At 48.9% G+C, this 26,464-nt stretch overlaps 1 protein-coding gene across 13 annotated transcripts in view; it reads left to right on the plus strand.

Moving 5' to 3' along the window:
* Nucleotides 1–26,464, plus strand: part of KDM4C (lysine demethylase 4C) — a 1,194,550-nt gene that overhangs the window by 97,511 nt on the left and 1,070,575 nt on the right. For all 13 annotated transcript variants that reach the window (XR_003857320.1, XR_003857321.1, XR_003857317.1 and 10 more), the window contains one exon: nt 23,306–23,420. Coding sequence is in view for 9 of the 13 variants with exons in the window: in XM_029605222.1 (XP_029461082.1) it covers nt 23,306–23,420 (115 nt within the window). In the remaining 4 variants the exon portion in view is untranslated. The remainder of the gene's footprint in view (nt 1–23,305; nt 23,421–26,464) is intronic.

Below are 26,464 nucleotides of genomic sequence, written 5' to 3' on the forward strand. Positions count from 1 at the left end.
CCTTAGTCACTACGGAGTCTGGCTTAGTCTATTACTTAGTCTATTACTTACCCTTACTAAACTGCAGGTGCAGTATTTATTTAATATCTGTGTCCTTTCCTTGTTCTTTGTTTTTGTACCTTTGACAGGTGCTGGTGGGATGGACTGAATGGAATCCATGGGTGATCTTTGTAGGCTGCTGAGCTGGGGACTCGCCTGAGTTCTACCCGTGCAGGTGTTCCATGTTGTTTCACCGATTGATTGGTATCAATGGAGGTTCAGACAGTGAAGAGATTGAGGACTACACAGTTCTTGTGGGGGTGGGAGAACTCATGCTCCTCACATTCAAAGGAACTAGTCTCCATGGGCAGGAGCCCTGGACGACATGGCCTCCCCTTCTGCTTGCCTCTGATGGCAGTGCAGTCTCTGTAAGAGAGAGGGTGAGCAGGAGCCTGGGCAAGCGGCTTGCTGCTGCATCTCCGGAGTCTTTCCCAATAATGGTTGCCCGTGCTCATCTGTGACCAGTGCACCATTGATCTAATGCATCTGTCAGAACTGTGTCGGGGACCAGCATGGTCATTGAGCGCCATGATCACCCTGGAAGCAGATGAGGTGCCAGGGTGCACTCGATGCTATAGAAGTGCATGACCGCCTTCGATGACTTAAGGGCTTTCTGGGCTGTAAGCATCGTCTTGATGCACTGGAGTCATCGAGTGTCTTGGGCCTTAATGTGGTAGAGTAGCTGCACCGACTTCTAGTGTCAGGGCCTAGGATGGACATAAGAGTACCATGGTTCCCCTTGATGACATTGGAGCCGCCTTTGATGCCATCAATGCCTCTGGGGACCCTCGATCCATCAATGGCAGCCTTTGATGATGATGAGGTGTGTGGCCTTGATGCTGAGGCCACTCTCGAGGCAGTCACAGTGTGTGGCCTTGATGCTGAGGCTGCCATGGAGGCCATTGGGTATGTTGGCTACCAATGACATTTGTTGCCGCTCTCGATGAGGTCGAACACCATTAACGAAGCATTGAGCCATTGAGCGCATTGGTTGTTCTCAAGGCCATCAATCGCTGGGTCTCTTGAGAGCCCTTGAGTGCCACTGAAACCCGCGAGCGACAGGGTTTTTGACCTTGGATGGATCGAGCGCCGAGGTCGCTATCAATTCAGGGCACCCCGGGACACTGAAGCATCCAGGCACAGTGATCCGGTGGCCTCCAGGCTCTTTGCAGTGTCCTGATGGGGCACCAAGAGGCATCCTGCTGTCCCATCACTGGCCTATAACTATCAGGCACAATGGATACAGATAATCTTGGGGGCCTAAGGCGCTGGGATCGGGGGGTATCGGAGGCCCCGCCTGGATTTGTTCACCATCGGAGCAAATTAATGCTAGCAAGGCTATTGTTGGCCATTGCCTCTGACAAGGGACACATCGAGCTCACAGCATTGATGCCCTCGGACAAATAGGTGAGCCGAAGGCAGCTGTCGATGGCTCTGGCATTCATCAGTTCCTTTGGGCACTGATGAGATGTGTTGGTGCCATGTTGGGGCTGCAGAGCCTCTGCCTGCAAGCGCCCCTGACATCCGTGGTTGCCTCTGATCCATCGATGCCTTCAGGCACTGGGATCTCTATTGGTGCCGCCTAGCTGTCGATGTCTGTGGGCGCCTGTGGCACTGGGGATGGCGATATATACTGTTGAACTGATCAAGACATGGTCAAGCGCCGTCGAAGCCCTGGTGCAGTGTTGTTTAGTGCCCTTGAAGTGATCCATCGTTGGTGAAAGCGCTGATGACCCTACGGTTGCCGTCATCATGGTGGGCACCAGTGGATGTGGTCAGATGCCACAGGACATGACTGCAGAGCACTATCGTTGAGTCAAGGTATCAGCTTCTTCATCGGTTCTGCACCACAAAGTGCTGGGGAGCACTGGTGAGGAAGGCGTCATCACACACTCTGTGATTACTTTTTGGCAGCGTGCAGGCAATGACTCTTAACAGGTGGTGCTTGGTCCTTGCTGTGCCATGGGATTCCACCCACAAGCACTATAAGTGGGTTTGTAGGTGGGCCGCCATCCGTAGGATGGGGTATCACTATATGAATACTTGTCAGCATGCTTTTACAGTGGAAGGCTCTATTCTTCCAGTTGCCTGTACTGTATGTGGGTATATGTGTGTGTGTGTGTATTTCCCTCATGGCGAGCACAACAGGTTGTGCACCACAGCTTCAGGACTAACCTAGGATTCCGTTCCTGGTCAAACTCTTAGGGGAGTGGACAGCAGTAGGGTAATGTTGGGAGTCTTCTCCTTCCTCAGAAGAGAAATGTCTCTTGAACCCTCCCCTCCTCTTCCTTTGTGGGGAAGCCCCTGGGGCTCCATCCCTTGCAGGTTATTGCCGAACTGGATCCTCGATTCTTTGAATTGGTGCCTCTTCTTGTAGGCCAGGGCTGGGGGAGAGCAGTAGCAGTTGTTGTACCATTTTTGCTGGAGTCACTCTGTTTATTACCGTGGTGGCCTATCCCATTTGAGGGTAGTTGCCAGTGGGAGATAAGTTGCTTCTGAATCTCAGCGATCAGTGATTGTAACTCAACTCTCAGCTGGAGAGTTGAAAGGTTTTTTGGGATCGGGAGGTCCTGATTCCTATTGCTTTCCTGTCCCTTCAGGAAAGGGAGATTCAACTGGGTTCCAGGGCAACCCTTATGGGTACCCTTCTGTATTCCCAATTGTCCACCTCTACAAGGGATGTCCTTCATTCTCAGTTTCCCAGAGAAGGAATGTCTCTGCTTTTGACTGGTTGCCGCTCTCAGTTCCTTGGCTTTGAAAACCGGTCAAGCGTTAGTGCTCTCCTTAGGTCGACCTAAGGCACAGCAGGGTTTTTTTGTGAGGGACCATTCCAGAGTAGCTCCCAGTGAAGATTAGGGGTTTCTCTTATCCAGGAGTCGCTTTTGATATCTGCTGAACTGAATGGGCATTTTTTGATAAGGACCACTATTGCCAGTCATTCTTGCCTCAGGGGCCCTACCTCAGAGGGGAGGGTTCTAGTCCATCTATTTGGCAAGTATGCCTTTCAGCTTATTCCATATCCATTCCATATCCATGACAGAGGAAGTTGGGGGATGAGGGACCCCCGCAACAGAGGTGTTGCTCTTTGAGGTGATTTGCAAGCTGTACTTCTCCATTTTAGGGATAACCCTGTCTGTGGTCAGGGGCGACCTGGTTCATGCAATGATTGTTCCATTTACTGGATTGCATGCTTCCTGGGGGGAATATATGTAATCATGGCTGAGGTAATAATACCTAAGCTAAGTTTATGGCAATTTGTACCCGAGATCACACTGACCCTGCCCTGGTACCCTCGGGGTTTCCAGGCCGGTGAAGAAATCCTGTTCAGTAAGGGTCTGCACTTGCGGCATCCAAGCTTCCTGTCTCTTCATGGAGTGTTTCTGGATTTCTTTCCTGGGGGGGGGGGGGGGGTTCGCTCTCAGTTTCAGCTGTTCTAAGTAGGCTGAGGGCTCTATCTCTGTGGGTAACTCCCTACTGGAATTGGCAGCAAGTGATTTGCTTGAAGTTGAGATATATAACCTAGTGACTTGTTCTTATCCCTGCAGTCCAGAGGTCTGCCTCATGTTCTTTGCTCCTTCCGACTTCCAGTTGGAATATCAAGGGGAAGAGAAGAAAAGCTAGAGCATTCACGCTATATCTTAGTGTATACTTGCAAGGAGAGAAACCACTTTTCCCTGTATTTTCAACAAGTTCTGGTCAGTATTATCTTTAGCTTTTCTCACTTCATTAGGTTGTCCAAAGTGCCTTCCTGCTCACCTGAACTATCCTGTAGACAGAATGGATAGCCCTGACCTTGACAGGGGGCAGTGTGGGTGAGCTTCAGGCCTAACTTATCTCCCTACTGTTGATGCTGTCCTGCATGGTTAGCTAGGTCTGGTGCTTTGGCTCATAGGGTCTGTAACAGACCTTGCCGTTGTTGCTGATTATTCTTCCAAGCATTGCTTGGGTTTTTCTGCCCATTATGCCTGTCAGCCAACATGGGCATGCTTCTGCAGATGCAGCCTCTCCTTCAGATCCAAGTAGATCGGAGTTTCTGGGGAGCTCTCTGGCCCCAATTGGTTTTTCGGTTATCTTGTAACAATGAAGGAAACGATGTGGTCTTCATCTAAGAGTCCTCTTGTTTACATCTCTAGACTTTTTCCTGTATCCAGAAGGCTCTGGACCTATTATCATTGTCCAAAACCCTGCTTGTAACATTTTCCGTGACACGGAGTATGTTTCTTGCGGGCACTCGCATCACTCCTCTGCCTTAGGTATCCCTGCTATGCATGGGGGTTTTGTGTTTCAGTTGATTCTATGGTTTTCTTTTTGTGGAAACCAACTCTTTTCTCGCCTAGACCCCTTTGTGGGTCAGTTGCCTCACAGGCAAAAGGGGAAGAGGTGGTGCTTTCAGCAAGGTGCGGTTTCCCGCTTTGTCCTGCTTGGACAGCATATAGCTTGGAAATAGCTCATATGTGAGGACTACCATCCTGCTTATCCTCGGAAACTGCAGAGTTGCTTACCTGTAACAGGTGTTCTCCGAGGACAGCAGGATGGTAGTCCTCACGAAACCCATGGTTTCTCCATGTATTAGCTGTATCATGGACTGAGGGACTCTGCCTAGGAGGCAAGGTGATGACTACAGCTGCACATGGCTCAGTAGAACATGTTTGAACGTTCTAGGATCTTTAAAATAAAAGCTCTGGAGTAGGGCTCTCCTATATGTGAGAGTTAACATCCTGCGGTTCTTGGAGAACACTTGTAAAGGTAAGCCACTCTGCTTTCCCTGAGTACAAGCCATGATTTAGTGGCTAGTGATATATTTGGCTACTTGTGATCATCTGCTTTCATATTTGTGGCTTGTAAAGAGATGCCTGTCAAGATTTAAACAATTCCTTGAACTGTGCTCACTTTCTGTCACTGCAGTATGAAAACACAGTTGCTTATAGACGTCTTGCATTACTAGCTGCTAGATTGCATATCATAACAATCATTTGGCCCATCCATCTGCAAAATGTTAGAAATTGACATTTGATTACATTATTTCAACTGTTTTGAGCTATGTATACTGTTAATTGACTTTTATGTTTCTCCAAGGACAAACAGGATGGTAGTCCTCACACATGGGTGACATCATTGGATGGAGCCCAGCACGGAAAACTTTTGTCTGACAGGCACACTGAGCATGCCCAGCATGCCTCTAACCACGTGTCCACCCGGGATCCCTCTCCAGTCTCTTCCGCGGAGCTGTTGCCTTGCGGTTTTGGAGCTCGCGCTTTTTTTGATAATTTGCTGTTGCAAAGTGTTTTTCTTTGCTTTCACGCATCGCGCAGGGTCCCTAACCCTTCTCCGCCTTTGGTCAGTAAGTTTTCGGGTATTTGCGGTTGATCGCTGATGGCATCTCCTCCCGTTACTTATCGACTATGCGCCACACTCTTTTTCCTGTGGCATCTACCGGCTTCCGCTGATGTACCCAGTGTCCTCTGACCATGTCCAGCACAGACCCCCACGAGGTCTGTATCCTCTGCCTGGGGGCTTCCCATGATAGCAACATATGTGACTTCTGTGCCCAGAAGACCCCTAACGGTAGTCTGGCCTGTGCTGACAAAATGGAGAAATTCTTTGGGTGCAAGTGGTCAGAGCCGTCTTTGGTATTGGGAACCTCCTCCCCACTCGGTAAGGAGGCTCCGGCTCCATCGAGTTCTCTTGCCCTAGCCCTACTGGATCCTGAGCTCGGTGTGGGGGACTATCTGCTGTCCCTATTGTCCTGTACCCAATCGGGCTCTTCTGCATCACACAAGGACTGCGGTGACTGTTGGGTAAGGTCCAAGAAGCACTGGCTTCGATCGTATTCTTCCAAACCAGACTGTGAGGGGGCATATACTTTGGTGCCTCCCACGAAATGGTCGAGGGTGGAGGAGGCCATTCCCTCCAATCCCACTGAAGCCTCTAGGCGGACTCCACCGGCACTGGTGGAGGGCCCGGTTCCTCTTCAGCCAGGGAATCCATCATGGTTAAAAGGTGAGGTGAAAGAGGCTATTTTAGCCAAAAAAAATCCTTCAAAAATTGGAAAAAGGATCCATCTGAAGAAAATAGGATAAAACATAAGCATTGTCAAGTTAAGTGTAAACGGTACCAAAAGTGCACATGAACTTCACTTGGACAAAACATTTTGATTGAAAGATATTTTATTGCTTCAATGCGGTAACTCCTGAATTATTAATATCACAATCTTTTAGCAGCAGTCCCCAGGGGACTAATGCTAATTAATATTAATATTATATTAATAATTCAGGAGTTACCGCATTGAAGCTATAAAATATCTTTCAATCAAAAAGTTTTGTCCAAGTGAAGTTCATGTGCACTTTTGGTACCGTTTATCTATAGAGTAGAGTGCACCTACGCTCCGGTATTTACCTCAAGTTAAGTGTAAAACATTGATAAGACAGGCGAAGAGAGAATTTGAATTGAAGTTGGCCATAGAGGCAAAAGCTCATAATAAAAACTTTTTAAAATATATCTGAAGCAAGAAACCTGTGAGGGAGTCGGTTGGACCATTAGAGAGACAGAGGGGTTAAAGGGACTCTTAGGGAAGATAAGGCCATTGCAGAAAGACTAAATGAATTCTTTGCTTCCATGTTTACTAATGAGGATGTTGGGGAGATACCAGTTCCGGAGATGGGTTTCAGGGGTGATGAGTCAGACGAACTGAACAAAATCACTGTGAACCTGGAAGATGTAGTAGGCCAGATTGACAAACTAAAGAGTAGCAAATCACCTGGACCAGATGGTATAAATCCTAGGGTACTGAAGGAAATAAAAAATGAAATTTCTGATCTACTAGTTAAAATTTGTAACCTATCATTAAAATCATTCATTGTACCTGAAGACTGGAGGGTGGCCAATGCTACCCCAATATATAAAAAAGGCTCCAGGGGCGATCCGGGTAACTATAGACCAATGAGCCTGACTTCAGTGCTGGGAAAAATAGTGGAAACTATTCTCAAGATCAAAATCGTAGAGCATATAGAAAAACATGGTTTAATGGAAACACAGTCAACATGGATTTACCCAAGGGAAGTCTTGCCTAACAAAAATCTGCTTCATTTTTTTGAAGGGGTTAATAAACATGTGGATAAAGGTGAATTGGTAGATGTAGTGTATTTGGATTTTCAGAAGGCGTAAACAGTGGAGTGCCTCAGGGATCTGTACTTGGACTGGTGCTTTTCAATATATATTTAAATGATCTGGAAAGGAATACGATGAGTGAGGTTATCAAATTTGCGGATGATACAAAATTATTCAGAGTAGTTAAATCACAAGCAGACTGTGATACATTACAGGAGCACCTTGCAAGACTGGAAGATTGGGCATCCAAATGGCAGATGAAATTTAATGTGGATAAGTGCAAGGTGATGCATATAGGGAAAAATAACCCTTGCTGTAGTTACACAATGTTAGGTTCCATATTAACAGCTACCACCCAGGAAAAAGATTTAGGCATCATAGTGGATAATACTTTAAAATCGTCGGCTCAGTGTGCTGCAGCAGTCAAAAAGGCAAACAGAATGTTAGGAATTATTAAGAAAGGAATGGCTAATAAAACGAAAAATGTCATAATGCCTCTATATCCCTCCATGGTGAGACCGCACCTGGAATACTGTGTACAATTCTTGTAGCCTCATCTCAAAAAAGATATAGTTGTGATAGAGAAGGTACAGAGAAGAGCAACCAAAATGATAAAGGGGATGGAACAGCTCACCTATGAGGAAAGGCTGAAGAGAATAGGGCTGTTCAGCTTGGAGAAGAGACGGCTGAGGGGGATATGATAGAGGTCTTTAAGATCATGAGAGGTCTTAAACGAGTAGATGGGATCGGTTATTTACACTTTTGAATAATAGAAGGACTAGGGGGCATTCCATGAAGTTAGCAAGTAGCACACTTAAGACTAATCGGATAAAATTCTTTTTCACTCAACGCACAATAAGGCTTTGGAATTTGTTGCCAGAGGATGTGGTTAGTACAGTTAGTGTAGCTGGGTTCAAAAAAGGTTTGGATACGTTCTTGGAGGAGAAGTCCATTAACGGCTATTAATCAAATTTACTTAGAGAATAGCCACTGCTATTAATTGCATCAGTAGTTTGGGATCTTCTTAGTGTCTGGGTAATTGCCAGGTTCTTGTGGCCTGGTTTGGCCCCTGTTGGAAACAGGATGCTGGGGTTGATGAACCCTTGGTCTGACCCAGCATGGCAATTTCTTATGTTCTTATGACTCTGCATGCTCCTCCTCAGCTTGTTTTCCCCTCACAGGCTTTTGAGGAGGAGCTGGAGAGGCGTTTGCAGCTGGCAGTCGGCCAGGCCCTGCATAGCCTCGAGCCTCCGGTTCCTTGGGTACCAATTCCACCACAAGACCCTGCTCCACCGGTTCTTCCACTGTTGCTGGAGCCGCTCGACATGCTGCTTGGTATACTATCCACGCAGCCAGCCCCAGTGCCCCCATACTGGTGAGCGAATCCTCTAAGGAGGAAGGGCCATTGGATGGTGGGCCGGAGATGTGCAGTGCTACTTCACCATCACTCTCCCAAGGCCCTCTGGGTTGATTCCACAGATTCCCTCAGTGTCCCCGATTCCACCTCCTCCATCGGATCCCTCGCCTCCCTCGAGTACTTGAGGCCCTCCGGTACCTCTATTGGTGCCTCTGAGGACTAGACCGTGCACACCGATGGACCTTCGGGCCCCCGCATCCCCGGAGGATCGCAGTTAGGGTGAGGCTCCCTATGACCCCTGGGAGGTTGAGGCGTCTGTATCCTCAGAAGACTCAGAGGATCTGCCTTCTGAGCCTTCTCACCTGGAGGAACAACGGCGATCTCCCCTCGAGGACCTCTCCTTTGCGGGATTGTCAAAGCCATGGTCAAATCGGTACCCTTCCAATTATTGACAGATCAGGACTCCAGGGACGAGATATTTGAGATCCTGCAGTTCATGGATTCTCCGAAGGAGATGGTGGTGGTACCAGTCCATGACATTTTCAAGGAATTGGTGCCCCGCCTGTGGAAGCATCCCATCTCGGTACCACCGGTTAATAGGAAAACTGATGCGGTGTACCTGGACCAGCCATCGACTGGCTTCAACTGCTGTCAACTCCCCCACCAGTCAGAGGTGTTAGAGCCAGCCCTGAAAAATGCTAAGAGGGTTTGTACCCATGCCTCGGCTCCGCCAGGGCGAGAACATAGCACCCTAGATGCATTGGGCCGCCGAGTGTTCCAGGGTGCCATGCTTATTGCCCGTATAGCTTGCTAACAACTTTATATGGGGCAATATTCCCGGAATCTGTAGAAACAGGCCCTGGAGTTCAGAGAGCGTCTGCTTCAACAATTCCAGGAGGATTTTAGGCCATCATCCAGCAAGGCCTGGAGTGTGATAAACACGAAGTCCGCTCTGCTTATGATGTCTTCGAGACAGCCATAATATCTGCTGTAGCAGGCATTGGGCCCCATCGGACAGCTTGGCTATGAGCTTCCGACCTACACCCTGAGGTACAAGACCGTCTCGCTGACATGCCATGTACAGATGAGAACCTGTTTGGGGACAGGATTAAGGAGGCTCAGCGGAAAGATTACCAAGAAACCCTTTAGCAATTGTGGCTAGCACTTCCGACACGCAGCTTACCAAGAAGCCCTTAGGACAATACCCGAGAAGGCCTTTCTATCAGCCTAACAAGTATTACCCGCCTGCACAGAGGTCCAGGGCTCAGAGGCCTCTTCCCAAAGCCCGACAGAGGCAGTCTAGGCCACTTAAGGTGGCCATGTGTTTGCCAGAAAACCCTGCAATGAGATTTTGACTGGTGGTGAGGGAGTATGAGCCATCCCTCTATGTGGACCCCTTGGGGGTAGTCTCCAACTTTTCGCAGATTGATGGATCTTGATCACATCGGACGTCTGGGTCCTATCCATCATTCGCCAGGGTTACCGGCTTCATTTCCAGTGACCTCCACCCTGCTCCCCCAAGTCGAACGCAGCAGGGGATGTTTGGATAGTTCGGGTAGAGCACTCGGCCCTCGTTTGCACTCAAGCGGTCAAACCTGTTCCGACTGACCAAAGGGGCAAAGGGTTCTACCCAGGTATTTCTTAATTCCCAAGAAAATGGGTGGCCTCAGGCCCATACTGGATCTGAGAGCTTTAAACCGCTTTCTGGTGAAGGAAAAGTTCAAGATGTCATTACTGGGTACCCTGATCTCCTGCTCAGGGTGGGGGACTTGCTCTGCTCCCTAGAGCCAGAAGACTCGTACGCCCATATCTCCATTTTTCTGGCGGATCCGCAGTACCTGAGATTTCTGGTCGACGGTAACCACTGTCAGTATCGAGTTCTGCCCTTTGGCCTGGCGTCTGCACCCCGAGCTTTCACAAAATGTCTGGCAGTTGTCAGTGCCCATCTTCGAAGACAGGGAATTCATGTGTTTCCCTACCTTGACAATTGGCTCATCAAAGTCAAGTCCCGTCAAGGGGCCAAGAGCGCCATGCGCCTCATGATCAAAACTCTGGAGACCCTGGGATTCTTGATCAATTATCCCAAATCCTACCTTCAGCCGGCCATGCAGCTGGATTTCATTGGGATGCTCCTGGACACTGTCCAGGAGAGGGCCTACCTACCTCAGGACAGGGCAGAGACTTTAGCAGCTCTGGCATGACATGTCTCCAGCTGCCCACATGTCTCTGCCTGCCAGTTCCTCCAGCTGCTGGCCCATATGGCAACGATGGTGCATGTCACCCCGTTTGCTCGGCTACACATGCGCCACGCGCAATGGATGCTGTGCTCTCAGTTTTGTCAGGCTTTGCAAGATATGCATGTCCGCATCATGGCCACCAAAAGCTTGCGGCAATCCCTCCTGTGGTGAACAGTCCCCGCAAACCTGGAACGGGGCTAAACCTTTTAGACTGCTCAGCCCCAAGCCGCACTCACCACCGATGCTTCTCAGACAGGGTGGGGAGCATATGTCCTGGGTTACTGCACCCAGGGGTTGGGTAAGTTCCAGGCTCGGTTCCAGATCAATCTCTTGGAACCACGAGCAGTCCACTGTGCCCTGCGGGTGTACCGAGAGCTTTTTGTGAACAAGGTAATGCTGGTTCAGACAGACAGGCAGTCATGTGGTACCTGAACAAGCAGGGAGGAACCGGGTCATTTCCCCTATGCCAGGTGGCCGTCCAGGTCTGGACATGGGCCATCGAGAATGGGATCACTCTCCGGGCAGTGTATCTTCCGGAAGTAGACAACATCCTGGCCAATACCTTGAATGGACATTCAGGCCCCACGAATGGTCCCTCAATGAGGAGGTAGCAAACAGCATCTTCTGCTGCTGTGAATCCTGGACGTAGACGGGTTTGCCTCTGTAGAAAACAGGAAAGTGCACTGGGTTTGCTCCCTTGGCAGATCCACTGGGGGACGGGCTTGCTGTACGCCTACCTGCCCCTTCCGCTCATATGCAAGAAACTCCAAAAGTTGCAGCAGGATCGAGGCTCTATGATCCTGATCGCTCCCTGTTGGCCCTGACAGGTCTGGTTCCCGACCCTTCAGGACGTAACTGCGCAATCCTCAATTTGGTTGTGATCGGCGCTAGACCTTATCACCCAGGACCAGGGCAGGCTTCGTCACCCCAACATGCGGACCCTGGCCCTCGCAACTTGGATGTTGATCGGTGATGGTGGAGGCCCTCTGCCTAGTGGAGGGAATATCTTATGTCCTTCTGGCATCCAGGAAACCATCCACCTGAATGTCCTATAATCTGAAGTGGAACCTGTTTTCTTCCTGGTGCGAGGGTTGCAAATTTGATTCCTTCTCTTGCTTCCCTTCTGCACTTCTGGACTACCTATTGTCCCTCTCTGAGTCTGGTCTGTAGATCACGTCAGTAAGAGTTCATATCAGTGCCACAGGGGCATACCATTGGGTTTCAGATGGTTCCCCAATTTCATGCCATCTCGTTGGCCGGTTCATTCATTCATTCATTCATTCATTCATTTATTTATTTATTTATTTATTTGCTTTTATATACTGACATTCAACATGTGTTATCACATCGGTTTACATAGAATGAGATAAGCGGGTTACATTGTAACAGGGTGTGGAACTTGGAGAACATAACAGGGGAGAGTAATTTAACAAGCTATTAAAGGATAACTTTCTCTTATCATTAGGTATGTAGAAGCTTTTATCATTTAGGTATACAGAAGCTTAACATTTTGCATTAATTGGGTTTCAAAATATGGCTAGGGGTTGTGAGGGGGAAGGAGGAGGGAAAGGTAGAGAGGCGGGGGATTGGAGTGAGTGAGATGAATGTTGGTGTCCTTAGTATGTTGCGAAGGCTTTTTGGAAGAGCCATGTTTTTAGCTTCTTTTTGAAGGTTTCTGTCGTTGGTTCAAGTCTTAGGTCTGTGGGGAGGGTGTTCCATAGGGAGGGTCCGGCTATGGTGAGGGCACGTTCCCTGTTTGAGCTGTGGTGGGCTAGTTTTGGGGAGGGGATGGTGAGAAGGCCGGTGTTTGTGGAACGTAGATTACTTTGTGGTGTTTGGAAGTGTAGCGCGTTATTTATCCATTCTATTTTGTTGCTGTATAGTGTTTTATGGATGAGGGACAAGGTTTTGTATTGTATCTTGTAAGGGATCGGGAGCCAGTGTAGTTCTTTGAGAATTGGGGTGATTTGATCCGATCTTTTGCTGCTGGTGAGATATCTTGCTGCTGCGTTTTGTAGGAGTTGAAATGGATTGAGGGTGGAAGCTGGTAGGCCTAGGAGTATGGCGTTGCAGTAGTCTAGTTTGGAGAACAGGAGAACTTGTAGTGCCGTTCTGTAGTCTTGTGGGTGTTGGAGGGGTTTGATTCTTTTTAGGACTTGGAGTTTGAAGAAACCTTCTTTTATTGTGGTGTTTATGTGCTTCATGAGGTTTATTTCGCTGTCTAGCGTGATTCCTAGATCTCTTGCAGTGAGGATGGTGTCTTTATTTGTTATGCAGGTATTGAATTGGAGGTCAGGTGTAGTTGAGGTTTTGTTGCATATGTAGAATATTTCGGTTTTGTTGTGGTTGAGAGTGAGAGCCATTTGAGTTAGTAGATGTTGGATTGCTTTGAGGTGGGTGGCCCAGAGTTTTAGGGTATCTGCAATGGTGTCTCATATGGGGGAGGAGGATTTGGATGTCATTGGCATATATGTAGTATGATAGACTGAGTCCAGACAGGAGATTGCATAGAGGTAGGAAGTAGATGTTGAAGAGTGTGGATAATAATGAGGATCCTTGGGGGATGCCGTGGGGGAGGGGTATTTGCTTGGATTCTGTGTTGTTGGTTCTGACTTTGTATGATCTGTTGGAGAGGTAGGATTTGAATCAGTTGATTATAATGTTGCATAGTGCAATTTCTTTTAATTTGTTCAGGAGGATGTTGTGGTTGATGGTATCAAAGACTGCTGATATATTGAGGAGTATGAGAATGTATTTTTGGCCGTTGTCTAGGCCTTTGAGCATTGTCTGAAAGGGATAGTAGTAGGTTTTCTGTACTGAGGGTGCTCCTGAATCCGTGTTGTGCTGGAAAGAGTATTTTGTGGGGGGGTTTTGATGGGTTGAGTGAGGTCATTAATGTATGTGAAAAGTACTCTGGGGTTGAATTGGTAGTTATGTATCTTTTTGGCATAGAAATCTTTTCTGGCTTTGTCAATGTCTGTTTTGTATATATAGAGGATGGTTTTGTATTTATCTCTGAGTTGGACTATTGGGTTTTTTCTCCATTTTTTTTCTGCCGTACTTAGGACGTTTTTGATGTTTTGGAGTCCTTGGGTGTACCATGGGGCTTTGTATTTGGAGGCAGGTTTGATTACTTTTTGGATGATGGGGCATTTCTTTTCTGCTATTTCTGAGGTGATGGCGAGCCAGGAGTCAACGGCAGAGTTGGTGTTGCTTTTATCTAAGGATTTTAAGTCATCTGGCAGGATTTCGATTAGTTCGTCACTGGAGCAAGGCTTGTTGAATTTGATGTGTTTGGCTTGATTGTGTCGTTCGTGGTGGATGGGGTTCAGTTGTAGTCTGGTTTCTATGAGTTTGTGGTCCAACCATGGGAGATCTGTGGTAGAGGGGGGATTGTTTGAGCTCAACTTTGTCATTTATGAATATGAGGTCTAGGGTGTGGCCTGATCTTTGGGTTGGGGTTTTTATTATTTGCTTGAGGCCGATTGCTGTCATGGTGTCAAGGAGGAGTCGGCAGGTGGTGGAGAGGGGAGTTTTATCAACATGTAGGTTGAAGTCTCCTAGAATTATGGCTGGAGTGTTTGTGTTGATGTTTGTTATGGCTTCAGTCAGTGATGATAGGTCATGCTCTTGGAGTACGGGTGGGGCATATAGTAGTATGACTTGTAGGTGCTTAGATTTGAAGAGAGGGATTTCGAAGGAGGGTGGTAAGTTTATATTATTGAACCTGAATTTGTGTTTTTTTGGGGCTATAAATAGGAGACCACCTCCTTGCTTTTTTTTTTCTGGGCAATGAGTAGATGTCGTTTAGTGCCTTGGGCAGTTGATTTATAAGGGCTGTGTCGGATTATTTCAGCCACGATTCGGTTACGCAGCAGATTTCGAGGCGATTGTTGATGAGAATGCCATGGAGGATTGGTAGTTTTTTTGCAATTGATTGAGCATTGACTAGGATTAGTGATAAAATTGTGAGGGTAGTGATGTGAAAGTGGGGGAGGATGGGTATTGTGAGGAGTCTTTGGGGTCTGTTCGTGGTGGGCATTGTTGGTATTTCTTTGTATCTGTTACGGGGCAGAATGGGTATTTTCGTGGGTGGTTCCATGGTGGGTGTTGGCTTGGGTATTGGTTGGTGGGGGGGATGGGGATTGTGGGGTAGGTGGAGTTGGGTGAGTTACTGGGGAGTTTAGGGGTTTTGGAGTCAGTGCTGGCTGGGAAAGGGGGGAGGGGGTGGGAAGGTTGCTGGGTCCAGGAAGGTATTGACTTAGGCAGTCGGGGCAGCACAAAGGGGCACACTAAGGGGCAGGCCCCTTGGGCATGCTCCTTAGGTATGCTCCTTAGGTGCGTGACGCCCGGCGCCTGGGGCCTCCACCTGCGCCTTTGTTGGCCTCGGTGTTCTTGGCGCGCTGACGTCGGGAGGGGAGGGCCATGCAGGTCGTGGCTCCGGGGACCGTCTGTGCAAGGCCGTCCGCAGTCACTGGATGGGCTCGGGACCCGCTGGAAGGGCTCGGGACCCGGTGGGTCTGCGCCGGCCGCGCCGAGCCTAGGGATGGTGAGGTGAGCTGGCGCCTGCACCTTTGTAGGCCTCTGCATTCTTGGTACGCTGACGTTAGCTGGGGCGGGCTTGTCGGTCGAGGGGACGCAGCCCCAGGGATCGTTGGTGCAAGGCTGTCCGTTGTCGCTGGATGGGCTCGGGACCCGCTGCTTCAGTTGAATCCTCCCACTCCCACTCCCCCCCCCCAGGCAGTTTTCTGGGATCTCAATGTGGTCCTTGCGCAACTCATGAAACCTGAGCCGTTGCATTCTTAAGATCTCAGGTATCTTTCATGATTGCGGTCACATTGGCTCACAGGGGACGTGAGCTGCAAGCGCTGGTGTCGTATCCACCTTATACAAAGTTTTGTCATTTCCTGGCGTGTAGCCAGATGGACTCAGAACGAATGGGATAGTATCCGCGTGCTAGCAGTTGGAGACGGATCTGACTTCAGCACGGGGTATATTTATCCCCACAGGAAGCGTAGCAACTTAGTAATTTCCGTCTCCAAAGCAGTTTGGAGAGCCTGCACGCTTGCTGAGCGTGTTTTCCAAATCTACTTTTCTCTTTTCTTTTTCTACTTACTAAAACTTCTACAGCATCGAGCCCCGCACTCCTGCGGTGATACCCTAAGGTCCCTCCCCCAGTAGAGTTTCCCGGGGTGATTTCCATGATCCCCCCCGGAGGTGTAAGTCCTCGGTCCGGTGGCCGAATTGCGGCAGGGACACAGCCCCCGGGCGAGGTTCGGGTGAGGCTTTCGAGGCGCCTCGGTCCCGGCGTGGACGAGGCAGCGGGTGCATATCCTCAAACGCGGCGGTGAAGGTACTTGCCCTCTCCCCCCGCAGCCGGAGACCGCCCGGGTTCCAGCCGGGAAGCGCCGAGGATCAGGTAAGGCGTACATCTCTTATTTCTGGTCTCCGAGGAACAGAGGATCGGCAGCGTGGCACGCCGTGGAGGGCGCCATTTTGTGGGCCTTGTTCAGGTATTGAGCGCCCGTAATAGGCGCGGCTCTATTTCTCCTTGTGAGTATATTGCCTTATTGCTAAGAGCATATTGAATGCCACTGAGCGGGTATTGCTAACCGCATATTGCTGAGAGCCTATTGAATGCCATTGAGCGTATATTGCTAACCGCATATTGCTGAGAGCCTATGGAATGCCATTGAGCGTATATTGCTAACCGCATATTGCTGAGAGCCTATTGAATGCCATTGAGCGTATATTGCTAACCGCATATTGCTGAGAGCCTATTGAATACCATTGAGCATATATTGCTAAACGCTTATTGCTGAAAGCCTATTGAATGCCATTGAGCGTGTATTGCTAACCGCATATTGCTGAGAGCCTATTGAATGCCATTGAGCGTATATTGCTAACCGCTTATTGCTGAAAGCCTATTGAATGCCATTGAGCGTGTATTGCTAACCGCTTATTGCTGAGAGTCTATTGAATACCATTGAGCGTGTATTGCTAACCGCTTATTGCTGAAAGCCTATTGAATGCCATTGAGCGTGTATTGCTAACCGCATATTGCTGAGAGTCTATTGAATACCATTGAGCGTGTATTGCTAATCGCTTATTGCTGAGCGCTTATTGAAAGCCTTTAAGCGTGTATTGTTGGCTGCATATTGCTGAGAGCATATTGCATACAATTGAGCTGTTTTCATGACCGCCTAGTGCTGAGAACATATTATTATTATTGGGCGCCTGTTGTATTAAGCGCCTATTGCTGCCGCATATTATTATTATTGCGCACCTGTTATATTAAGCGCCTATTGCTGCCGCATATTATTATTATTATGCGCCTGTTGTATTAAGCGCCTATTGCTGCCGCATATTATTATTATTGCGCACCTGTTATATTAAGCATATATTATTGCCGCTTCTCTTTCAATGGAACAGAACGCATCAGCGTCTTCAGCGGCGGCGCCGCCTGCCTCAGGCATTAAAGCCCTTGGCCTCTGCTCTGCATGCCAGCTTAGAGCCACGCACAGTGAAGAGCCAGACTCCCTATGTGCCCAATGTGAGGAGGCCGTGGGACCCTCTGGCCAGGCCCAGTCTCAGCCACGATTTGCTGACAGTTCCCCAGGGGCTACCCCGGATTTAGCGGGCAGTCTCGACCAATCGGGAATCCCGGGGGATCTCGTACCCCGGCGATTAGAGGCTGCTTCCATTTCCTGGGTGGATCTCTTTAAGGGGATTCATGCCTTTGTACAGATGCAAACGGCTTCCCGTCCAGGCCCTGCGGTTCCTACTGTTCCTGTTGTTCCTGCTGTTTCTGTGGTTCCCGCGGTGACTGCGACTGCGGTGGCTGCTGCGGCTGCTGCTGCGGTGGTGGCTCCTGCGGATCCTGTTCCTGGACCCTCACGCCCTTATCGTGAGCGGGACCTCCCGCTGCTGGACAGTCCAGATCAATCGGACCAGGAGGTTTCACCGGACGAGTCCGAACTCCCGGACGAGGGGGACCTTCCCCCAGGGATTGAGCCCTATAGAACCATGAGGCGGTTCTTCCCTAAGGAGGATCTCTCTGACCTGGTGTCTCAGTGTCTGGCGGAGTTGGATATTACAGGTCCCAGCGCTACGGTACCCTCTGCGCAGAAACCCCCAGCTGGAAGGTCTTCATCCTACAGCCTGCCATTTTCCATTCTTGCAAGCAGCACAACAACTGATAGATTTAGAATGGGCGGCAGCAGCGGCTTCCTTTAAAGGAGGCCGGGCCCTGACGGGCATGTACCCATTGGCACCGGCTATCCAGGACCTGCTGGCATGCCCTCAGGTAGACGCCTTGATTAGCGCTGTGGTCAAGCGCACTACCATTCCAGTTGAAGGGGGGACGGCCCTCAAGGAGCCTCATGACCGGCGACTGGACGCCATTCTGAAACAGACCTTTGAGGTGGCAGCTCTATCTTTGCGGATCGCGACCTGCTGCACAGTGGTGACGCGTGCCTGTTTGTCACAGGTTAGGAACAACGCTCCAGCAGCAGACATGGAGTCAGCTCTTTCGTTCCTCAATGATGCTGCATCAGACCTGGTCCGGACAACAGCTAAGGGGATTTCATCCTCCGTTGCCGCCAGGAGGCAGCTCTGGATCCGGAGATGGTCAGCTGATGCGCCTTCAAAGACACGCCTCACCAGATTGCCCTTTAAGGGCTCTTTCCTATTTGGCAGCGACCTTGATAAACTGGCCAGTACATGGGGTGCCTCTCCAGTGCCTAGACTGCCGGAAGATCGGTTCAGAAGGGGCCAGCGCGCCTTTCCAAGGCCCTCCAGGGGCAGGAGTTCACAGCGCTTTGTTCCTTACAGGGGTCGCTACCAGGCACCACGTCCTCAGGCCAGGAATCAGTCCTTTCGGACCAAGCAGCACAAGAGGGGAGCAGGCCCGGGCTCGGGTCCCGGCCGCGCCTCTCAATGAGAATCCGCTGATTCATCTGGGGAACGGAGCCATAGGGGGCAGGTTAACCCTCTTCTACCCCAGATGGGTCGAGATCATGTCGGACCAGTGGGTCCTCGCCATTATCCGGGAGGGATATTATCTGGACTTTCATCATCTCCCTCCGGACAAGTTTGTGGAGTCTTCATGTCCCATACACAAGAAGGCAGCATTGGAAGCTACCCTGGCGAGGCTCCTGTCCTTGAAAGCCATCATCCCAGTACCTGCCTGGGAAGTGAATTCTGGACACTATTCCATTTATTTCATGGTACCCAAGAAAGGGGGCACCTTTCGGCCTGTGCTGGACCTCAAGTCAGTCAATCGATACTTACGGGTACCGAGGTTTCGCATGGAGACTCTGCGCTCCGTCAAGGCTGCAGTACAGCCAGGAGAATTCCTCACGGCATTAGACCTGTCAGAGGCATACCTGCATATCCCGATCGATCCGGATCATCAGCGCTACCTATGCTTCAAGGTTCTAGGACGCCACTTCCAGTTTCGGGCTCTGCCCTTCGGGTTGGCCACGTCACCACGGACATTCACCAAGGTGGTCGTAGTGGTAGCAGCGGCACTCAGGCGGGAAGGAATTCTGGTCCATCCCTACCTAGACGACTGGCTGATCAGGGCGAAATCTCGAGAGGAGAGCCTTCGGACAACCGACAGAGTAATCGCCCTTCTGGAAAGCTTGGGCTGGGTAATCAACCTCAGCAAGAGCTGCCTACAGCCTTCCCAGTCACTGGAATACCTGGGAGTACAGTTCGACACCCGGGCAGACACAGTCAGTCTCACTACCAAGAGAAAGTTGAAACTTCAGCAGCGTATCCAGTATTTGATGGGAGCCAGTCGGCCCATAGCCTGGGATTATCTGCAGGTTCTTGGTCTCATGGCATCCACCCTGGAAGTGGTACCTTGGGCGAGGGCCCATATGAGACCTCTACAACACTCCCTGCTCTCTCGCTGGAGCCCCCGTCTACGGAACTATTCCACGCACCTTCATCTGCCAGCCAGAGTGTGGACCCAGTTGCGGTGGTGGTTGCAGTCCAATCACATGAGCAGGGGGTCGAAGATGTCTTCACCCACGTGGACTTTGCTCACCACAGATGCCAGCCTGAGCGGCTGGGGAGCACACTGCGAAGAACTCACCGCACAAGGGCGGTGGAACAGAGAAGAGTCAGCGTGGAACATCAACCGTCTAGAGGCCCGGGCAGTCCGATTGGCATGCCTTCGATTTGCTCACAGACTGAAGAACAGAGCAGTCAGAGTGATGTCCGACAACGCCACCACGGTGGCATACATCAACCGTCAGGGCGGAACCAGAAGCCGACAAGTATCTCTGGAGATCGCCCCACTGATGGCTTGGGCAGAGGCGAATCTTCAGGACATCTCCGCCGTCCACATTGCCGGGAAGGACAATACCACAGCAGACTTCCTCAGCAGAGAAAGCCTAAATCCGGGAGAGTGGCAGCTGTCACCCACAGCCTTCCAGATGATTGTGGATCACTGGGGGATTCCGGACATGGATTTACTGGCGGACAAGTCCAATGCTCAAGTACCCAGATATTTCAGCCGCAAGCGCGACCCGTTCTCACACGGAATCGATGCCCTGGTCCAGCTGTGGCCTCCAGGGACTCTGCTATACGCCTTTCCTCCGTGGCCCCTGCTGGGTGCCATCATCCACAAGATTCAGAAACACCGGGGCCTAGTTCTTCTAGTGGCACCAGACTGGCCAAGAAGACCCTGGTACGCAGACATGAGAAGACTACTGGCAGGGGAGCCTCTTCCCCTGCCTCCTCTCCGGGACCTTCTACGTCAAGGTCCCATCCTCCACGAGGCTCCAGCTCAATTCTCTCTTATGGTCTGGCCATTGAGAGGGCCAGACTGAAGAAAAGAGGTTACTCGGAGCCCGTGATAGATACGCTCCTCCGAGCTCTTAAGTTTTCCACGTCCCTCACCTACGTAAGGATCTGGAGAGTATTTGAAGCATGGTGCGACACTCACGGCACCAATCCACATGCAACCACAATCCCTATTGTGTTGGATTTCCTGCAGGATGGACTTCAGAAGGGTCTCTCCCTCAGCTCCATCAAAGTTCAGGTGGCTGCGCTGTCTTGCTATGGTCCCAGGAGGGATGGCAAGACCATCGCCAAGCACCCAGATGTTTCTTGCTTCCTGCAAGGAGTCAAGCATATTCGTCCGCCACTAAAGTGGCCTGTGCCCTTATGGAACCTCAATCTTGTTTTGGATTTCCTCGCGGGATCCACCTTCAGACCCCTTCGGGGTCTGTCTCTCCGTTCTCTAACCTTGAAGATGGTGTTCCTATTGGCGGTATGTTCGGCACGCCGCATCTCAGATCTACAAGCACTGTCCTGCCGTGATCCCTTTCTCAGAATCACTCCTGAGGCTATCCATCTTCGTACGGTTCCCTCCTTTCTACCTAAAGTGGTTTCACAGTTTCATCTTAACCAAACCATATCCTTGCCTACCACGGCGGGTTTGAAGAAATCTGAAGAAGGGCGTTTATTATGCCATCTCGACATTGGCAGATTGCTGCCCAGATATCTGGAAGTGACACAAGAACTACGAAAGACGGACCATCTGTTCGTCCTGCAGAGCAGGAGGAAGCAAGGTGAAGTGGCCTCGTGGCCCACCATCGCCCGCTGGATTAAAGAAGTTATCAGAGCAGCTTACGTGGAGGCCGGGATGTCTCCGCCTCTACAAGTCAAGGCTCATTCTACCAGAGCACAAGCGGCATCTTGGGCAGAATCCAGGATGCTGTCGCCTGCAGAAATCTGTAAAGCGGCGACGTGGTCCTCCCTCCATACCTTCTCCAGGTTCTACCGTCTGGATGTCCAGGCCAGGGAGGACTCGGCATTTGCGAGGACGGTCCTACATGGTCCTCAGGCAGCCTCCCGCCCAGGCTGGGAGTAAAGCTTTTGTACATCCCATTCGTTCTGAGTCCATCTGGCTACACGCCAGGAAATGTTGAGATTACTTACCTGATAATCTCCTTTTCCTTAGTGTGGACAGATGGACTCAGCATCCCGCCCAGCTGCCTGTGTACATGGGTTTCACCGATTCAAGGTAAGCCATGTCATTTGTTTACATAAGAGCGTACACTATACCAGGTGTCAACGCCTTCCGGTTGTGAATGCTGTCGGTCTCCAGCTACTATCAATCGGTCAGGGGAATCCTGTTTCACTTTTCACTGAGCGTCAGTACACACATCCATAACAGCTTTTGCAAGGAAGATAACTAAGTTGCTACGCTTCCTGTTGGGATATATATACCCCGTGCTGACGTCAGATCCGTCTCCAACTGCTAGCACGCGGATACTATCCCATTCATTCTGAGTCCATCTGTCTACACTAAGGAAAAGGAGATTATCAGGTAAGTAATCTTAACATTACAGCATGGTCCTGTGGACACACCCCAAGTTCCTGCCCAAGATCGTTTCGGAGTTCCATCTCAACCAGTCCTTTGTGCTGCCGTCGTTTACACTTGCACTGGTGAACGTTCTCTGCACACCCTGGATTGCAGGAGGGCGCTTGCATTCTACTTGGAACGGACAGCACCCCACCGCACCTCTATTCAGCTGTTCATTTCTTTTGACGAGAACAGACTAGGAGTCTCAGTCTTCAAGCAGACACTATCCCACTGGCTAGTGGATTGTATCACCTTCTGCTATGCTCAGGTGGATTTTCAACTTGATGGTCACATCAAAGCTCACTCTGTCCGAGCCATGTCGGTGGCTCACTTGTGTTCGGTTCCCATCCACGAGATCTGCAGGTCAGTGACCTGGAGTTCCCTCCACACTTTTGCCTCACATTACTGCCTGGACAAAGATTGCCGGCAGGACAGTTGTTTCGGACAGTCCATCCTCCATAGCCTCTTCCAACCATGAAAACCCAGCTCTCTCCTCCATGAGCTCTGTCCGTGGGGGCTTCTCTGGTTGCTGCAGCTACACTTGTTGTGCACATTGGCACCTGTTCTTTTCTGCTTTTGTTCGGAGAGGCCTGGAGCTACTTAATCACCTATGTGTGAAGACTACCATCCTGCTTGTCCTTGGAGATAGCAGATTTGCTTACCTGTAACAGGTGTTCTCCAAGGACAGTAGGCTGTTCATTCTCAAGAAACCTGCCCACCATTCCGTAGAGTTGTGTTTTTTTTTCTTTTTCTCGTAGTTTGTTGCTTTATTTTTTGTGAACTCTGTTACAAGATGGAGAGGGAGCCCGCGTGGACGCATGGTTAGCAGCATGCTGGGAATGCTCATTGTGCCTGTCAAAGTTTCCCGTGCTGGACTCCATCCGATGATGTTACCCATGTGTGAGGACTAACGTCCTGCTGTCCTTGGAGAACATAGCAACTCTGCTATGTTTGATCATCTGACTGGATAACCTACTGAGAATTGTTCATTTTAAAAGTTCTTAAATATAAATATTGGTGATATGTCAAATTGACCTATAATTGGAAATTCAACAAATCTTTTTCTTAACTTTTCTTTAACAATCATTTATGTAATTGAGAAAAATATTTCCTTGTGGATTTTTTATAAGGAGATATATGATGTAAAACTTCAGATTTTTATTTGTTGCTTTACCTTTGCAGGTATTGCACTCCACGATACATAGACTATGAAGATCTGGAACGAAAATACTGGAAAAATTTAACCTTTGTGGCACCAATATATGGAGCAGATATAAATGGAAGCTTGTATGATAAAGTAAGTTCAACATTTAACCTTTACATTTTCTATCATGGATGGTATTACCATATTCAGTGATGTAAAAGTATCTCAATTTCATACATTCAGGGGATATGGATAGTGCAATTAGTGTAGCTGGGTTTAAAAAGTGTTTGGATAGGGTCTTGGAGGAGAAGTTCATTACCTGCTATTAATCAAGTTGACTTAGAAAATAGCCACTGCTATTACTAGCATCAGTTGTTTGGGATATACTTAGTTTTTGAGTACTTGCCAGGTACTTGTAGCCTGGATTGGCCACTGTTGGAAACAGGATGCTGGGCTTCATGGACCCTTGGTCTGACCCAGTATGGCAATTTCTTATGTTCTTATATATTTTTACATGATTTTTTTTCAGATTATATACATTCCATGTTTATATGTTATTTATATCTTAAAACAGAATAGTAGTAGCTTTGGCAAATGTTTCCTGTAAGTTGAAAATTTTGGATCCTGAAACCTTATTCTGACCTATGTTTGCCCAGCTCATTAATTAGTTATTCCACTTCACAGAGTTAGGGGTTTAAACAGAATATAGGTATTTATGCTTTTTTCTAAGTTGTGTGTGTTTTTTATACTGGTTTAGTTAGAGTAGAACTGAAGATGTGAGGAGTCTTTGTTTTACTGTTGAGGTTAATTAATACATGCTAATTTCTCATTCACATTCTTACTTGCTTGAGATTATAATGCACTTTTTATCTTCATAGTATGTGCTGCAGATATAAATGATGCATATGATATAAAATTAGTTGAGATCCAACAAAATTTAGAAAGGATATAATTTTAGGCTAGCAGCTTTTGAAAAATGGGTATTTCCTAAGGTCTTAAAGTCCTTTACTCAAGTTTTGGTTGAAGGAACCTTAGCAATCTCAAGATTGTATTGTTTTTATCTAATGGATTAGTTCTTGTGTAACTGTATTTTTGTGGGAAAACTTATATTAAAAAAAAAAAACTGTACCCTACTTCAGTCCCGACGATCGGAACGCCCCCCCAGGCGTGCATCACTTCCGGTCCAGGAGGACCTTTAAAAGTGAGCAAGCTACCCGAAGACTTCCTTTCCGCTGGGCCGCCTCCGTCACGTCCCGACCCCGGCCGGCTTGACGCGATCGGCGTGGGAGGCCTATCGGGATCCGAGCCCGAGCCGAGAGCACGGCCTACCTTCGCCGACCAGACCCGATGATTGGAACACCCCCCCCGGCGTGCATCACTTCCAGTCCAGGAGGACCTTTAAAAGTGAGGAAGCCGCTCTCTGGTGTCTCGCGCTGGGCGTCTCGCACCGAAGGAGCGCAACTAAGGGGCCTGCCTTTGTGCTGCCCTAGTGCTGCCGTTCCTGTCCTGCCTCTAAACACTTCACACAAGTGTCAAGACCCGAGAAACAGAGGACAGCTGGATGAGCTATTAAAAAGACATTCTCTTGCAAAACAATTTTCAAACCCAATCTACCAGCTCCTTTCCCACCGACTCACATCCCTACGGCCCATCGCAATTGGCGTGCGTGACCTGTCGGTGTCAGTGCCTTCAACGTGATCCTGCACCCTACCTCTTCCGGCCCTCAAGCCTCGAACTGCTCCCACCTAGCGGCCGACCCTCACAGGATATCACTACCAGTCCTGCGAGTCAGCAACTCCGCTTCCCCACAAAACCATCTTCATCTTCCATATCCTACCACCTGCCCTCTCAAGCAACCCAGCTATAAATATGCTGACCTACAATATACCTATACTCAAATACCATTATCACAAACCCCCTCCCCCCCACCCCCACAGACACATCTCACACCTTAAAACATTTCTCCCCTCCATGATCACCCCCCCAGCTCCCAAATCATTGGTCTGACCGCCCTCTCCCTCATCCTCCTCAACGCACAATCAGTAGGCAAAAAAATACCCGTCCTCAATGACACCCTCTTAGACATCAACCCAGACATCTGTGAAATTACAGAGACATGGATAAAGGAAACTGACATTGTCCACTTAAATCAACTCCCCACAGAATCATACGACATCATATCCATACCCAGACACAAAAGAAAAGTTGGAGGAATCCTTTTAGCGACTAAAAAGGAACTCAAACTAGTACATCAAATGATTGTCTCCCCACCTAAACTGGAGATAGGTCTCTTCAAATCTCCATCTATCCAAATCTGCCTAATATACTCCTCCAGAAACACTAGAAACAAACCCCTCCTCGCTCATTGAATACATCACCAAGAACATTAACATTGACTCCCCAACTATCATCCTTGGAGATTTTAATCTCCATGTTGACACTACACCGTGCTTACCCTCCTGTGACACCATACTAGATTCATTAAATGCTATAGGCTTCAGATAGATCATTAACAACCGCACACATCGAGCTGGGCATACCCTAGACCTAATCTTCACAAACTCCCTCATACATCCTGACCCCCCTACATGCACTCCTATTCCCTGGTCCGACCATTATCTTATTAAAACCACCTGCTCCATCATGAAACCTCTCACCCCCCCAAACTCAAAAAACTACTATACACTTTCGAAAAACATGCAAAAGAGATGATCTCATCACAACTCTCTCAGACACCCTGGACAGCTTAGACCTGTCTAATGCAGACTCAGCGCTTGCATCCTGGTACAACCTCACTAACACAGTGGCCAATAAAATTTGCCCAATACAAACCAGAGAAATAAACTCCTCGCAAAACAATAAAATAAAACCTTGGTACATGCAAAAATTAAAGAGATGAAACAAACCTTAGAAAACTGGAAAAAAGCTGGCGCAAAAATCCAGAACCTACACTCCTTGCAAAATATAAAACATCCCTCCATAACTACTGTGAATTGCTAAATAAAACCAAAAGAGATTTCCACGCCCTCAAAATCCACCAATTACAATATAATGCCCGAGCCTTATTTGAATTTGTGGCCTCTCTAACTAAATTACCTCTTGCTCACGTCCCCCGACGATGAAGACTATGACGCCAGTACAAAATGCGAAGACCTTGCACTTTATTTCCAGTATAAAATTAACAAGTTGATGTCATG

Source organism: Rhinatrema bivittatum, chromosome 1 (assembly GCF_901001135.1).
Source record: "Rhinatrema bivittatum chromosome 1, aRhiBiv1.1, whole genome shotgun sequence".
In the NCBI taxonomy this organism is placed as follows: domain Eukaryota; kingdom Metazoa; phylum Chordata; class Amphibia; order Gymnophiona; family Rhinatrematidae; genus Rhinatrema; species Rhinatrema bivittatum.